The 17372-nt window shown below is 40.0% G+C and overlaps 1 protein-coding gene across 4 annotated transcripts in view; it reads left to right on the plus strand.

The window, feature by feature from the left end:
- SEC23IP (SEC23 interacting protein) overlaps nucleotides 1–17170 on the plus strand; it is a 51200-nt gene extending 34030 nt beyond the window's left edge. Inside the window, exons 14-19 of one of the 4 annotated variants that reach the window (XM_032608120.1) lie at nucleotides 998–1153; nucleotides 1539–1641; nucleotides 3179–3364; nucleotides 4039–4201; nucleotides 5032–5133; nucleotides 16842–17170. In XM_032608120.1, the coding sequence (XP_032464011.1) occupies nucleotides 998–1153; nucleotides 1539–1641; nucleotides 3179–3364; nucleotides 4039–4201; nucleotides 5032–5113 (690 nt within the window). In that variant the 3' untranslated portion in view covers nucleotides 5114–5133; nucleotides 16842–17170. Of the gene's footprint in view, nucleotides 1–997; nucleotides 1154–1538; nucleotides 1642–3178; nucleotides 3365–4038; nucleotides 4202–5031; nucleotides 5134–12302; nucleotides 13831–16841 lie in introns of those variants that run through there. The other 3 variants (XM_032608121.1, XM_032608119.1, XM_032608122.1) reach the window with 3 other exon arrangements.
- Nucleotides 17171–17372: the final 202 nt, after the last annotated feature.

Here is a 17372-nt window from a genome sequence, read left to right on the forward strand (position 1 = left end):
CTGTCCGAATGTGGGTGCTTTCTCTCACTCTAGGCAGCTCTCAGTGAACTGAGACGTTTCCCCCAAACGAGCTCTTTTGGGTTAAATCACATTTCTTTTTTTTTTTTTAAACATCTTTATTGGAGTATAATTGCTTTACAATGGTGTGTTAGTTTCTGCTTTATAACAAAGTGAATCAGTTACACATACACATATGTTCCCATATCTCTTCCCTCTTGCATCTCCCTCCCTCCCACCCTCCCTATCCCACCCCTCTAGGTGGTCACAAACCACCGAGCTAATCTCCCTGTGCTATGCGGCTGCTTCCCATAGCTATCTGTTTTACGTTTGGTAGTGTATATATGTCCATGCCACTCTCTCGCTTTGTCACAGCTTACGGTCACATTTCTAATGGAAAGAAACAAGCCTAATGAATGAGGATGGTAGTTATAATAGAAGTAACAGTCATTGGATGCTTAAAATATGCTAAGCACTTTATGTGGATTAGGTTATTTATTTTTCAACCACATTATGAGTTTGGCATTGTTATGATCCCCATTTTACAGATGAGGAAACTGAGGTGGAGGCAAGAGAGGTTAAGAAACTTGCTCGAGGTCAGTCACACAGTGGGGAATGGAGTCAGGATTCAAACCCAGGCAGTTTGATTCTAGAGTCTGTAGTTTTGACCACATTTATAACTAAAATAAATATAATGCTTCCATACACTATATATTTTATGGTTTTTACTTACTTCTTACTTACTTACTTTTTTACACAGTAAGTAAAAGTATAGTCACAGGATGTATTAGTATGTAAAGATTTCAAAAGGAAATTTTTTGGTCCTTTTCAGCCAGCAGCGGCTGTCTGTGACTGATTATCAGCACTGTAAGCCACACCTTGAGGGGCATCAGCTATATTGGGATGCTTTTAATTAAGTGCAGTTCCAGTTTGAGCTTTTGAATTTTGTATTACATGACATTGGAATGACCATCTTTCATTGTTTTCTGATCCTTTCTAGGTTTCTGTTGTTTACAGCTCCTTAGACTTTGAACCAGAGATTTTCTTTGCCTTGGGATCTCCAATTGGTATGTTTCTCACTATTCGAGGAGTGGATAGTATAGATGAGAACTACAGGCTTCCTACCTGCAAAGGGTTCTTCAATATTTATCATCCAGTGAGTGAACTGCATTTACTTCTATTTTGAAGAAGATGAAGCGCCAGTCCTCTTTATCCTAATAGATTCTCAGCTTCTTATTTCTTAGGAATTAATACCGATTTTGATCGTGTACAGCTCAGCTCTCTGACCTAAAAAATACAGTCTGATACTTTCCGATAAACTTTTCTACCAAAAAGCCTTTGTTCAAGGAAATAATTTTCTTGCTTTGCTTGCCAAGTCATTTTACCTGCAAACTTGGAAGTCTTCTTATAATTACCAGTATTTGAATGAGGTGTGAAAAGAAAATCAAAATCTCTGGTTTGCCAGATACTTGTTTTCTCACTCAACTAAGATATATAACTCAAAACAGCTTTTCATAGATTTCTAATTCTTCTATTTGTAGCTTGATCCAGTGGCATATAGATTAGAACCTATGATTGTACCAGATTTGGACCTAAAAGCAGTTCTCATTCCGCATCACAAAGGCAGAAAAAGACTTCATTTAGGTAAAAAGCAAATACTATAAAAACTTGTTTCCTTCCTGTCATTTTGTAATCTGTCATTTGTAATGAATTGTGTCCTTCCTGTCATTTGTAATGAGTTATGAAAATTTTAACACTAAGTTATTTATTTAAATGCCTACATTGTTCAGAACATGTTTACTAATTATTTGCAGGAGCTGTAAAGTTATGAATGAGTTCCTTCTCCTTAATGATTTCTCCTTGATAACTTTCTAATTGTTGACATAATAAGGAATGGAGAAAGTTGGTAATAAAGTGATGAGGTGCATAGATTTTGATAGAATTTGGTTATAGTTTTTGGAATTGGGAAGCAAAGTAACTTTTGATCTAATGACCAAACCATCAAGAAATAAAAATTTGATGATAAGTCAAGCAAGCTGTTTTTTCCTTGCTAACTAAACAAACTTTTCCTATTAAAAAAATTCATTAAACAAAATGGATTGATAATAATTCCAAGTAGGGTTTAGGTTTATTTTATGCCTACTAATGGTGTATAGTACTTCTTATCCATAGGTTTAAAAGAAGGAACAGTGATCATGCCCTCCCTCTTATTTAAAATATCTTTCTTTTTTTTTCTAACGTTGCACCATGCTTTATAAACACAATTAACTCTTTTGAAGTTAAATGAGAAATTTGATACGCTAAGACTATGAATTCATATATTTTTTATTAGACAAAAGCAGAAAAGGTGAAGGGGCAGGAGTTCCTTCATTTTTAAATTAGAAGTTTAAATTGTGGTTATCTCAGAATCTCAAATTCTCAAAACCATTTCCAATACGTATTAGAAAAACAATCATCTTTTTAATATTGTGGGCCCATTTTTTAACTTACAGTAAAAATAAAGCACATAAATGCACTTATTACATTTTTATGGTATTTGAACTCCTTTTTTTTTTTTTTTTTTTTTTTTCTGTACGCGGGCCTCTCACTGTTGTGGCCTCTCCCATGGCGGAGCACAGGCTCCGGACACGCAGGGTCAGCGGCCATGGTTCTCGGGCCCCGCCGCTCCGCGGCATGTGGGATCTTCCCGGACCGGGGCACGAACCCGCGTCCCCTGCATCTGCAGGCGGACTCTCAACCACTGCGCCACCAGGGAAGCCCTGAACTCCTTTTTTTTTGGTGAGAAGAAATGTATAGGTTTAGGCTGGATCAAGTTTAGTTGTCAAAAAAAAAAATGACAGAATCAGACTCCTCAAAACATTTTAATACGTTGGAAGTTCTTGGCTGAGAAACTCCATATATTTGACATTTAAGAGAAGAGTAGGAAGAGATATGGGAATATATGTATATGTATAACTGATTCACTTTGTTATAAAGCAGAAACTAACACACCATTTTAAAGCAATTATTCTCCAATAAAATTGTAAAAAAATAAAAAATAAAATAATAATTAAAAAAAAAAAAGAGAGAAGAGTAAGAGGTCTTATCCTGTCTGAGAACAGTATAACTTTTGTTTTAATTTTTGTGGTGCAGAATTTAACCCAGTAACTAATAACTTGATATGTCATCTTAATCTCTTTAGAGTTGAAAGAAAGTCTGTCTCGTATGGGATCTGATTTGAAGCAGGGTTTCATTAGCTCTCTGAAAAGTGCTTGGCAGACATTAAATGAGTTTGCCCGTGCTCATACCTCTTCAACTCAGCTGCAAGAAGAATTGGAGAAGGTAGCCAATCAAATCAAAGAAGAAGAAGAAAAGCAAGTAGTTGAAGGTAAATTTGACATTTGAGGCATTTTCCAGTACAAATATTATTTGTGAACGTAGCACACATAAATTATTTGATGATGGTTTTCCATTGTAGTCTTTTTTGTTGAAGTGTAGAGGCTCTTCCTATAAAGGAAGATCAGGATAAACTGTACTTCAAAATGCATGCCATCCTTTTTTTTTAACTAGGTTTTGGGCTCATAGTTGCTGAACTTTTTACTCTGCAGGCTTAAAATTTTGTTGAGATTCATAAGGCCAGAGTGGAATGTTAGAGTTGAGAACTAAGTTAGTATTCAGGCATCTGAATGACCCCCTGTGAGAAATGTTCTCCTGGTACTGTGTCGGACTGTACTGTGTCGTTGTAGACTGTACACGTAATGTCAGGTCGTTGTGCCGTGATGTTTTTGATTCTTTCAGATTCTAATTCTATTTCCTTTCTTTCTACAACGCTCTCTCACCCCTTTTCTTCAAAACTTCTGTCGGCTCGTTGGCTCTTTCTCTTCTGTCTCGGGGAACCAGCCCCTCTTCCCCTGGCTCTTTGGAGGAATGGGAAGTGAGCCTGGTAGTTCCCCAGGTTGCTACGTGTGTCAAGCAATATTCTCTTGAGCCCAGAAGGTCAGCTAAAGTCAAAGGATAATGATTAAGTGATTGACTTTGATATTGAAATGGTTTAAATTCTAGCAGAAAAGACTGTTGAAAGTCCAGATTTTTCCAAGGATGAGGACTACTTAGGAAAGGTTGGAATGTTAAACGGAGGCCGCCGAATTGACTATGTTCTTCAAGAAAAGCCAATAGAGAGTTTTAATGAATATCTTTTCGCTCTTCAGAGTCACTTATGCTATTGGTAAGTATTTTCATCTTTGATAACATTCATGTGGCCTTTACGTTGCAGCACATACAGCAGTTTTAGTGAGGTTCTTGCTGATTTACCATTTGCAATTTGAATGCCCATATATTCAAAATCAGTATTTTTCCCCCTTTAGTTTAGTTATCCACAAGATGGCAGCATGTCATCTGCCTTTGACCAAAGGCCTTTGGTACTTGCACACCGTTTTTGCAGGGATGCCTTTCACAGAATGGGAATGGTAGGGACTTTGAAAGCCATCCTCTTGTGTATCCTCCGTCACCAAGGAGAACTGCAGCACAGCTATTTTGGAGCTGATTGGTATTCATCCAGTTTTTAAGGACAGCTCTGAGATTACACTACTTTATTTTCATTTGCCCTCCTTAGGTAGAATTGAATAGAACCAAAGCTGCATTCTCCATCTTTATGCATAGAGGTTAATTTCTTTCTTTTTTTAAAAAATTAATTAATTTATTTATTTTTGGCTGCATCTTCATTGCTGCGTGTGGGCTTTCTTCGTTGGGGTGCGTGGGCTTCTCATTGTGGTGGCTTCTCTTGTTGCGAAGCACAGGCTCTGGGCACGTGGGCTTCAGTAGCTGTGGCACGCGGGCCCAGTAGTTGTGGCTCGCAGGCTCTAGAGCGCAGGCTCAGTAGTTGTGGTGCACGGGCTGAGTTGCTCCACAGCATGTGAGATCTTCCCGGACCAGGGCTCGAACCCTTGTACCCCTGAATTGGCAGGCGGATTCTTAACAACTGTGCCACCAGGGAAGTTAATTAATATAATTAATTTCTAATTATCTCTTAAGTAAATGTGCTTTTCTTTGTAATAGGGAATCTGAAGATACTGCCCTGTTATTACTTAAAGAAATTTATCGAACAATGAGCATTAGTCCAGAGCAGCCCCAGCATTGATTGGACTTCAGCTTCACTGTGTGAGTTTATCTTTATTGTGTGTATAAATTCTGAATGTTTCATTCTGAAGCCTCTTTTATGGAGTTGATGTTGACTATAATTTTTTCTTTTTTCTGTTTCCTCTGAGTGTTTTTCTTTCTTTCTTTCTTTCTTTTTTTTTAAATTCAGAGTAGAGACATTAAGGAACCGAACTCACAATACCTTAAAAAAATAGAGGTTTATTTTTCTTACATAACAGGAAGGGTTCGTCTATTGAATGATCGTTTGCATCTTTTCACCTGCCTGTTGGCTCTTGTTGCCTCGTAGTTATTAGATAGCTCCCGTAGTTCTAGATATAACATCTGTGTTCGGGGCTTGAAGAAGGTGAGAAAGGGTAGTATGGGTTATATCTATCTATCTTAATTAGGAAAACAGAAGCATCTCCAAAAATTTACTCACGCTTGTTGACTAAGCCTGTGTCACATGTCCCATGTCCCCCCTCAACCCCAAACTGCTTGAAAGATCGTAAAGGTTTTATTTTAAGCATTCCCAGTCATTATCAAGGGAAGGAATAGAGAAGGGGGTTAAACCTATAATGCATAAACCAACCTGCAAGTTGGCCACACTCTGTTACCTGACTGTTCTCCTGAGACAACTGACGCCAGTTTTTCCTCACTAGATTATACATCATTTTAAAAAATAGGTAATGTGTTTTTTAAAAAGAACTTTTATAGCCTTTGATAGAGTGAAGTGCAAAGTGGTGAGCTCTAGATTGCTGAAATCAAAAGTAGTTCCTGGCACTTTTTGGTTTTTTAATCATAAACGATAAGTTCAGTCTTCACCTTCTTATTTTGGAGAGGTAACCACTTTTAGTAGGATTTTCTTAGAGGAATTTTCCTGTGCGTGTCCAATCAAATATGTGTTCATGTCAAAACAAAGGGATCTCATTGTCTGTATTGTTCTGCAACTTGATGTTGTTGATCAGCCGTACAGCTTGCATAGTAACTTGTGTAGATCTTTTTCATTCTCTTTAATGGCTACATAGGAATCCATTGTATGGCTCTGCCCCATCATATTCAGCCAGCTTCCTGTTCATGGATATTTAGGTCATTTCCTAATGTGTATTAGAAAACCTTAACAGAGTAGGTAAGAGGTATAAAAGGCCATTTTGTAATCAGACTTTTGATACAGTTTTATCAGTTCTCAGCATTTCTGATATTATAATATTAAAATAAACTAAATGTAATGTCAAGAGTTACCTCAGTCCAGATTTTCAATTATGAAATAGTCATTCAGTTGGTTGACAGATATTTATTCAGCACTGACTATGTGCCAGACGCCAGTTTTCATCCTGGGGATAAGTGGTAAATGAGGTTGCATTCTCACCTTTAAGGAAATTGCCTTCTGCTGGGAGGAGATTACAGTAAGCCTGTACTCTAATTCAAAAGTAAATGTCAGCTATTGATAGGTTCTGTGGAAAAGACAAAATAGGAAGAGGTTGAGAGTGACTGGGGGTGCTTCCAGGAAAGGCCTTGCCAAGCTGATGATATGTGAGTTGAAATTTGAATGATGAGAAGGAGGTGGACACCTGGAGGTACGGGGAGAAAAATCCAGGCAGAAAGAAGAGCAGTTGCCAGGGCCATGAGATGGGAGCCGATGTGTTGTGTTTGAGGGACAGAGAGCAGACCCGTGTAGCCAGAGGGGAGAAGAGGAGAGAGGTAGGTGGGCCTGACTACGAGGGATCTGGTAGGACGTTTATGTTTTATTCTAAGAGTAATGGAAACACTGGGCGTTTTTAAGAAGAGGAGTGACATAATTTGGTTTATACTTTAGAAAGATTGCTTTGGGTGCTGGGTGGAGGGTGGACTGCTGGGCAGGGATGGAGGGACAACAGGTAAGAGGCTGGTGGTGACTCCGACTGGGGTTGTAGTGATAGGGATGGTGAAAGATGATTGAACTCAGGTCTAGTGCGGGGGTAGCGATGTCCAGGACTTACAGATGAGTTCAGTGTGGGGAGTGCGGGAAAGAAGAGTTAAGGATGACCCTTAGGATTTTGATGTGAGCAACTGAGTGGTTGCTGGTACCTTTTCCTGGGAAGGCTTGTTGGGGGAGCAGGGTTTTGAGGGTTGTGGCGATGGAGAGTTGGTAGTGGATGATGTTAGTCTGAAGATAATAATAACCTTAGAATCATCAGCACATACTTGCCACCTGAAACCAGAAACTGGATGAGGTCACTTAGGAGTGTGTCAGTGGAGAAGAGAGAAGTCTGTGAAGTGAAAGAAAATCCAGGGGCTCGTGGTCTCAGGGAAGCTGAGAGATTGTTTCAAGGAAGGAGCAGTCAGCCAAGTGAAATGCCACTGAGAGGTCAAGTAAGAGGAGGACCAAGAATGGGCCACTGGCTTGAAGAGGACATAGGACATCATTGGTGACCTTGAGCAAAGCTGTTTTAATACAGCAGTGGCTCAGTGGGCTGAGGGGAGGTAAGGGATCAGAGGAACGAGTTTGGCTGTGAAGGTTAACAGAAACGAGACAGGGACATTTTATGATATTAAGGTGTGTTCGTTTGCTAACGACAGTGATCCAGTATTGAGGGAGAAGTTGAGAATGCAAGAACTAAAGGGGATATTATTGGAGGAAATACTTGAAAAGTCAATGGGGGATAGGGCCAGGGCAGATCGAAGGGTTTTGTCTTAGAAAAAGAGCAGGGCTGCCTCTTCCATGGGACTGGAAGAAGGCTGAGAGTGAGGGCACAGTATGGGTAGTGGGTAACGGTGGTGGTGGGTAGACCGGGGTTCTCTGGCCTCCTGTCCTAAGTGTGTGAGAGTAAGGTCACGGTCAAGGGCTGTGGGAGACGTGAGGAGGGAGGGGAGCAGAAGAACACTCACCTCAGCGTGTGGGGAACGGGAATTTACCAGCAAAGTGTGGTAGGACTGTGCTGCAGGCTTGAGTGCCCATTCGATATTTGGTCATAAATTTGAAGTGAGTACAGTTAGCACGATCGCCTGACTTTTCTCTGGCCATGTGCTGCTACTTGGTTGAGGTGCACAGTAAGAGATAATTGGGTTTACTAGGATTAGGGTTTTGCCGGGTGACCAAGACAGGAGGAGAAAGACAAGGAAGCTAAGGGAGGTGATAGAGACTGAAAAAAGCGAGAGGTCAGTGCAGGATGAGGTCGGAGAATCACAGGAGTGAGGAGTTTCCCAGTGGGTGACCCAGAGGTTGGGATGGGAGACGCAAAGTGAGGAACACTGAGGCAGCGCTGGGAGGGAGTCACTGTGCCCTGGGATCTGGGTGCTGCGACCCTCTGTTAAACAAGTGCTCTGTGTGCTTCAAAAACCATTAAAAAATTATAAAACGATAGTGCCTCATACAGAAACTAAAGAAAAATGTAGAAAAGAAGCAGCAGAAATCACCTATAATCTTGCTAACTAAAAGTGTTAGAAGTTAATCCTTCTAAGCTTTTTCTAAGTCTTGGTGTATTTCATATATTTTTTTAACATCTTTATTGGAGTATAATTGCTTTACAATGTTGTGTTAGTTTCTGCTGTATAACAACGTGAATCAGCTATACATGTACATATATCCCCATATCTTCTCCCTCTTGCATCTCCCTCCCACCCTCCCTATCTCACCCCTCTAGGTGGTCACAAAGCCCTGAGCTGATCTCCCTGTGCTATGCGGCTGCTTCCCACTAGCTATCTATTTTACGTTTGGCAGTGTATATATGTCCATGCCACTCTCTCACTTCGTCCCAGCTTACCCTCCCCCCTCCCTGTGTCTTCAAGTCCATTCTCTATTCCTGTCCTGCCCCTAGGTTCTTCAGAACCATTTTTCTTTTTTTAGATTCCATATATATGTGTTAGCATACAGTATTTGTTTTTCTCTTTCTGACTTACTTCACTCTGTATGACAGTCTCTAGGTCCATCCACCTCATCGGTGTATTTCATATTATTTGCTATTTTGTAGCCTGTTTTTTTCCGCTTGCGAGTATATTGTATAGTTTTTCCACCTCAGCCTACAACATGGGTGTGTGTATATTTACCATTTTTATTTGTTTTTCTGAGTGGGCTATACATACAGTTGGTTCAGCTTTTATTTATTTATTTTTTAGGAAGAGACTCTTCCTTTTTTTAAAAAAAATATATATTTATTTAGGCTGCACCGAGTCTTAGTTGCAGCATGTGGACTCTTAGTTGCGGCATGCAGGCAGGATCTAGTTCCCCCACCAGGGATTGAACCTGTGCCCCCTGCATTGGGAGCGTGGAGTCTTACCCACTGGAACACCAGGTCCCTGGTTCACCTTTTAGAAGTGACAGAAGAGAGGGCCCTCCCTTTTACACTTCTTCACCAATGTCGCTGCCCGGAGGCAACCAGCGTTCCAAGTTTTGTGTATCCTTCCAGACATCTGCTAACACATACATGATTTTTTCCTTTTTAAAAGACAAATACTGGCAAAATAAGACACACTTCTTATGTTTGTATCTTTGAGATTTTCCCATATCCATCCACCCATCCATCCATCCACCCATCATCTATGCATCATTCGCTGAGCACCTTACTTACTAAGTGTCAGGTACTAGTGTCTAGGCCCCCGGGGTTCAGAGCAGTGGACCAAACAGTCTCTGCTCTCAAGGATCTTCTTTCCTCTGGGGGAGGACAGACTGTAAATAAACAATGGCAGTGTGCCGGATGGTTAAAAATAGAGCAGCAGGAAAAGGGCGAGAGGGAGTGCATTTGGGATGGGAACAAGTTGCTGTTGTATAAAATGGCAAGGGACATTCTCACTGATAGAATGTCATTTGAGCAAGTGAGCCAGGTGGATATCTGGGGGAGGAAGATCATCTCAGGCAGAAAGAATATATATCAGAACAAAAGAGCCGCCTTATTCTCTTCAGGGATTGTGTAGTATTCCATTGACTGTTACACCGTAATTTGTTTAACTGTCCCTTACCGATGGGCATATAGGTTATCTAATCTTTTACTAGTATGAACAGTGCTTCAGAGATACATGGGTATTTAATAGTTGCATTATATTTCATTTTATAGTTCTATTTATTAAAATCCTTAATTTATCTACCACTGTTGCACATTTAGGTGATTTTCCAACTTTTCACTGTTATAAATAATTCTGACATGTAGTTGTACCTACTTTCTGCACATCTCTGAGTGTTTGCTTGGCATAAATTCCTAGACGTAGCGTTGTTAGATCTAAGGATAGTCACATTTTTAAAAGGCTTTTGATCTGTATTTGTTGTAAAGTTGCATTTCAGGAAGGTTGCTGAAGTTTCATAGCGGCCATCCATATAAGTGCTGCACCCTTTTGCCCACACTGGGTATTACTGGTTTTTTAAAAAGTTTTGCTAATTTGATAGCTAGAAATTATTATTATATCATTGTTTTATTTTGCATTTCTATTACTAGTGAAATTGAGCATGTTTAATGTATTTAATTGGCCATTTCTTCTTTTGTCAGTTGCCAGTTTTTGACCTTTGTACATTTTTCTGGCGGTGTGGGGTGGGGTATTTCTGTTTCCGGTTGATTTATAATTATGACAGTTAAGGGTATTAACCTTTGGTCATTGCAAATTTTTTTTCCAGTTTGACATTTGCCTTTTATTTTTATGCTTTGGGTTTTTGAGGGGTGGGGTGGGGAGCATGTTTTAAAAATATGTAGGCCAGTCTTTTAAGATTAATTATTATTTAGATAATTACATTTATTCTCTTTTAGTTCTTATATGGTTTTGTTTTTTCATCTAACTTTATAGGTTAGGAAGGATATGGTATAGAGAGGGATTGAACTTTTTTCTTAAATAGTTCATCTTTTTTGTCTGTGCCATATATTGAACAGTGTACGCTTTTGTCGTTGGCTTGATGTTTTTATCATGTGCTATTATTGTTTGACCTTTTTTTAATCATATGCCCAATGTTTTCTTGGCTTTCTGACATCTCTTCTATTGAGTTATTCATCTGCCTACCAGAGAAATAACTGATTTATCTGATTTCATATTATGTATTTTCCACATTTTAGCATCTTTAAATATGGAGTGCATCTTAAAAATCAGCTGTTGCCTTAATGGAAGTTGAGTTCTCCCTGAGAGGGTTTGAGTTTTCTTCTGCTAGTCACTTGGGGGCACTACCAGTCTGAGTCTGTTGAAGCTAATATCTCTGCTTGAGGTTTTCTTGGCCTTTGCTGGTAGTGTGAACTCAGAGCACAGAATTTGTAGGCAGGTTGGGGTGGAGGTACCAGTGCAAATATCAAGGAATTATTTCCCCCTCTTCCTGTTGTCAAGGAAGTGGTATGCAGGCTTCTTTGCCTTCTCTTCTGGAGGAAGCGTTGTTGTTATTATTTTTTTAACCCCTCACTGAGGCTGTTGCCATTTGGTATCCCCACTTTTTGTGAGGGTCTCTGTCTCCTTTTAGATTCCATACCCTGGACATCTTTTCTTTGCATGGTACATAAAACAATATTGCATCTTACAATTGATGCTGTCTTAGAATCAGTGAAAGTTTTTAATATCTGGCAGTGCAAGTTCTTGGTATACTATGTTCTTGGCTATTATTCCAAATGAATTTTGAAATGATTTAAGTTCCCCTGACATTCTCTCTGCACAAAACAAAGCAAAACAAAGTCCAAACAGTAGTAGTCCTGGGACTGTGATACATCTGATATGAAAAATTAAGAACCTTTTATTTCACACATGATTCGGTCACTGTAATTGTTTTACTTCTTATACGTGGTTGTAAAATTTAGGCAAGAAGTTAGTTCCCAATGTTACGCTGGTACTATAAAATAATTAATTTAAAATATTAACAATCCTTCTATACTTGGTTCATTCAAGCATAGACAATTTTGCTGAATAATTTTTTTTCTGCCCTTTAGCCCTTTTTAGGATTGTTCTTTAAAAAGCCTCAGATTAACCCAACAGATAACTCACTTTCTATTTTGTATTTTATTTTCTGTACTCATTTTGTTATGAAGGTTATCAGGCTAGTTTATCTCACCAAACACTCCCTGATGCCCTTTCATCCCTCCAGAAGGCCTGTCTGAGGACTTGTGCTCTCAGGCTCTTCTTCAGAGGCAGTTTGCAGTGCTTGTTTGGCACTTGACAGTGTGTTTGTTCTTTTACTTCAGAAAGGAACGACAGTGCATTATTGTGTTATTACTATAAGTTTGTAAAGCTGACCGAGGATTCGTTTTCTTCTTTTAAAGACATTCTTGTCTTTACAGAAAGTTGCAGTATAAATTACATTGCTGAGAAAATCCTCAGAGGACATCCCCAGTCTGCTCCTGTGATGGATGACAGAAATGTGATTCACCGACAGTTACTCTGCTGTAATTCTCAGATATAGGGCTTTATTTGAAAGAAAACATACAGAACAAAAAGACAGTGAAATCAATCAGTACCACATTTGGGCTGTATAGATGAGAAAAAGAAATTATTAAAATGATGCAGTTAAAAACTCCTCAGATCAGTTTAGTTGTACAGTTGTTAAAGTAATATGTGATATCAATGAAGAAATACTTGTAGCATGCAGACGGTTGTTTCTGTTTCTTAAAAAACTATTGTCAGTGGGCTATTGAACTTGCATTTTTTTTTTTTAATTAATGTAGTACCTTCTATGGACTTCTTGAGAAACTATAATAACACAGTTTTTTAAAAATTTATGTTCTACTTTAAATGTGAATTATAGTTCTGAGCTGCTTTTATGCGGGGTCATTTATATCTGTTAGCGGAAGTAACCAAGATCACTTCTATTCCAAGCTGAACTGCTGTCTTTAAGAAGCCTTCCAGGCTGTTGCTGAGAGCAGAGCTGTGGAAGGAAGTGAGATGCTCCGCACTTCACAGAAGATTTGTGAAGTGCTCTCCCAGCATCATTGCCACCAGCAGTGGGGAGCAAATGAGAAGTTTTTCCATTTGTCATCTAAGGTAGCTGTGCAGTCGCCTCCTTGCTAAAGTTCCAATCAATATGAGAACCACAGTAGAATTTTTTTGGATTTTGGTTTTTTTGCTTTGTATTCATTTCACTTCTACCAAAGTATTTGAAAGTATGAACTGTATTGGCTTTAGACTATAACTATTTCATGAAAAGACTGTTCTGTGATATTTTACTTCATTTTACTGTAACTTCAAATTATCTAGATATTTTCCTAATACTACGTGGAAATGCTGGTTTTCTTTTGTTATGCAGTAGGAACATTTTACACTGTTTACATAGTTCTCATGGAACGTAGAATTTTTTGAAAGCCACATATGATACACATTTTTTGTGTATATATTCTAGTTAGTGTGAATAAAACAGTAACATCAATGCATTTTTTTAAAGCAGAGAACGTCTGTATTCTTCTTGTCTTCCTTCAAAGTACTCCTGTGAGTTCAGTGGTCATTTACTTTTCATTGTGAACACCTGCTCTGTAGTTAATACATAGCTATAGCATTTGCTCCTAATAATTAGGACAGAATTAGGACAGTAGAGTTTTTGAGCTGCAGGTGACCCCAGACAGCACATATTCCAACCACCTCATTATGCAGCCGAGGACACTAAATGCCTTTCTCAGGCTGCTGGGTGGCAGATCTGGGCTGGAATACAGTTTCACTGACTCCCTTTTGGCCTTCATTTCTCTACACCAATGCTATTACCTCTCAGTTTCCTCTTAACGTCCCCAAACTGATGAAATAAAGAAAAATAAGGGTTATTTATGTATATTTTAATAAAATGCAGTTTGATTTTTCAACTTACAACTGGTTTTGTCTGTATTATTCAGCCTGTATCTTCCGAATATTGGGCAGAGGGGAAGAAGCACTTGAACCAGTGTCCATAGTAGAAACGTGTACCAGCTCAGTTTTAGGAATCTTGTGATTTTAACACCTGGGAAAATATAAAACAGAATTTTAGAAGGTAACTCTGCTGTGGACAGAGTTTATATCACTCTTCAGTTTCTTAAAAAAAACAACCAAAGCCAAAACAGTAATAGGTCTGAGGGCAGAGTCTGTATTTATTAGCGTACTGTTCACTGTTGTAAACACCATGCCTACCACAGACTTGTCACAAAGTAAGGCACTTTCCAAATATTTGTTGAATAAAACAATTTTAAAAATCAGAAATAGAATTAAATACTTAGAGACCTTAGAATGGCCATTCAGGTCAGTGGTTTGCAAACGTTTAAAAAGTAGCTGAACCCTTTTCAAATTTCAGTATATAAACTATAGATGAGAGCATAGCCGCTGAGTAAAGCTTGACCTCCTTTTTCCCAGTAGCTCGTCGCCTCCTGGGACCCTCCTACCCAGCCCTAACCTGGATTAATGCCCTCATCTTCCTCAGATGAGGAAAGTCAAGTCGCTGGTTATTCTGAAATTGTTTTCTGTGCAGAGTTTGGGACTAAAGTTAAAAAGCATCAGTGTCTGAAACTGAAGGTCAAAGAGTCGTCGTAAAACCAATGAGGTCAGCCTAGGCCTGGTTTGTTAATGTGGCCATAACGAGAGGAAACTCCTTTCCGAGTCTGATGGGCCTGTGTGGTTCATGAATCCACCAGATAAGGATTTTTCTCAAAACCAGAGTGTGATTATAGTAGAAGGACTTAACAGATTATATTGATTTTTGACGTAAGTATGTTATTGGAAAGGTGTGCTCTACGTAGACCCTTGAAAATGAGGACCTTAGAGCATAGATAGCACTACTCTGGCAGGGAGGATCATATATGCAGAATAGCAACTCACAATATTATAAATAGAGTGCTGGAGCTCAGGACTGTCCCGGAAATTCCAGAGCGGTTGATCTTGGTATATTACCGTTGTTTCAGGTTTTTATGACTTGAGGTGTCATACCTTAGTGCTGAGACTTAGTGTTTACCGAGCAACGTTCTGGTGGTGACTTGTTTCCCATGTAGATTTTGCCATCTGGGAACAGGGTGAATTGAGCTGCAGGCACTGAATGTTCTGGTTTTCCTCCAAGTTACTGGTTCTCATTGTAGCAATAATACCCGTCAGTATGAGTTAGTTCCCCAGGGCGGGTCCTCTAAGGTGAGTTGGTAGAATTCATTTCTTTACAGCTGAGGCGCTGACACGGCATTCCTGCTGTTGTCTGTCTCCCTGCAAAGCGCTGGATGGACTGTCACTTGACTTGTCTCCTTGATATTTGTATAAGACTTGCAACAGGTTGTCAGTCTTGTCCTGTTATTTCACCCCTAAAGTGAGCTTACCAAAAACTTGACAGCATGTTGAAGAGCTCTGGTGCCCACCTGCCTTTGTGTCCAAGCTCTCTACCTCTTAGCTGTGGGCCCCGTGCAAGATTGTTTTCCTCTGACCTCTCGGCAAAGTGTTTCTGATTTTTGGTCAGTTTCCTCTTTCATGAAATTCCTCAACCTCATAGAGTTATTGTGAGGCTTAAATGAAAATATGAGTGAAGATCATATAGCGATGCTGGGTACATAGTAAGCACTCAGAACATAAGCTAACCGTCACTCTACTGCTACTCTTTTTATCACGACCACTCAGGTTCAGGGAAGACCCACGTCTTTGTTGCTAGGTCACTGCCACTTCCAGTCCTCCCTAGGTTGCAGTTGGCCAGGTCTCTTGTCCCTGAGAGCTGCCAGAGAGGGCTGAGCATCCTTCACAGAGGCCCAGGTGTCTGCAGGTGACTGGAAGGGAGGACAGGAGCTGTGGAGCCAGTCGGGGCGGGCGCGGGGGATGGTAATGCTCATGTGGCTGTCTTCACACAGATCAGTGGGACTCTTGGAGAGCAACTTTGAGTAACTTCTACATGCCTTGATTCTCTAAGTTCCTTTTGGGATAAGGATCCAGAAAACATGTTTGTCCCCTAAATTCTGCTTTCTTTTCACCCTGGTATTTATTTTCCTGCTTTAAACATCAACGCTATTGCAGGTTTCCCCAAACCTATCAGCCCCACAGAACTCTGAGAATGACTTTATGTTGTTGACACTAGTGGGTGCTCGTGAGATAGTGGAGCCTCTCCATTTAGTGCTTCCTTTTTTCAGTCTCAAAGCAAGTGAAACACGTTTGGGCAGTATTCACACTTAATATGACAGTAAACTATCACAATATGTGTCCAATGTAGGAAACTTGTAGCGACCTGTAAACTAGACCAGGGATCAGCAAGGACGCATCCGTGAGAAAGTAGGCAGTGCTGCGTCTTTGGTAGGGGGTGAGCTGCAGTTCAGGTTCATGGACAGGTGGAATTGGTGTACCTGGGATGACCCACCATGTTTTTCTTTCATTTCTTATATTAAAGAGTGACTTTGAAAGGTTTTATTGTGGAAATTTTCAAATACTCAAAAGTGTGGAGAATGGGTAGTGAATCCCCCTGTCCATACCCCACGCCTAGGCTCAGTAGGGGTGCCAGGGTTGGCCTCTCTGTAACTTAAAAGACAGGTAAGCAGGGGCAACCAGGGACAAGGTGGGAAAGAAAGTGCATTCAAGAGGTGGAAAGACCTGAGGTGGGAAACAGCATCACCTGTTGGGGCAACTGGACGAGATTAAGTTGTTCATGAAACACAAAAAGGGCTGTTTGAATGTGTTGAGAATGGTTTTCATTAAAGTTGTTTTAAAGACAACGTTTCTTGTGGTGCCTTTTCTTTCTGTTAAGTCACTTAATAGCATTCACTCTTGTTGAAAGGAGCATGGTTTGGAATATTGGGAAGTGCTTACTACCAACTAAGAGGCGTTTCTTTCCTGTGCCCCTCAAAGCCTGTGCTCAGCTGTATCTCTGAGACTCGTTTGCTTCTCTTTCCCAGGCGGTGAAAAGGTGTTTTGAACAGCACTTCTGACTCCTGAAGAAACTTCAGGTGAACAAGGCTGTGGTTGTTCTCTGAATGTTACTCCCTGGAATAGAACTGGGGAGGGGAACTCGTGTTTTTGGGGTGTCAGTTGTGTTTCGGGCACTGTGCAAGCTCTTTCATGTAATCTTTACAGAACCCCCATGGGGGTAGGTTTATTCTCCCCATTTTACAGATGAGAGAACTGAAGCTCATAGAAGCTAGCCATCTTGCCAGGGCCACTCAGTTAATGGCAGGGGAGAATAAAGTACGCTTAAGCCTCAAAAATAAAGGGAAACCTCTACTATAGAAAGATGCTTGCAAATTGACTGTCTGCCTCTTTCTGGAAACACCTCGGCAGTCACAACACTGCTCCCCACCCCCAGCTTGTTTTTTCACAAGCAAAAGCATTTTCAAAGGATAACCTTTGAAAGAAAAAGATAAGTTTTAGGAGATGTAGATTATAATTTGCTCTGTTGTTTTTGCCTGAAGTGCTTTTTTTTTTTTTTA

Source organism: Phocoena sinus, chromosome 16 (assembly GCF_008692025.1).
Source record: "Phocoena sinus isolate mPhoSin1 chromosome 16, mPhoSin1.pri, whole genome shotgun sequence".
Classification (NCBI taxonomy): domain Eukaryota; kingdom Metazoa; phylum Chordata; class Mammalia; order Artiodactyla; family Phocoenidae; genus Phocoena; species Phocoena sinus.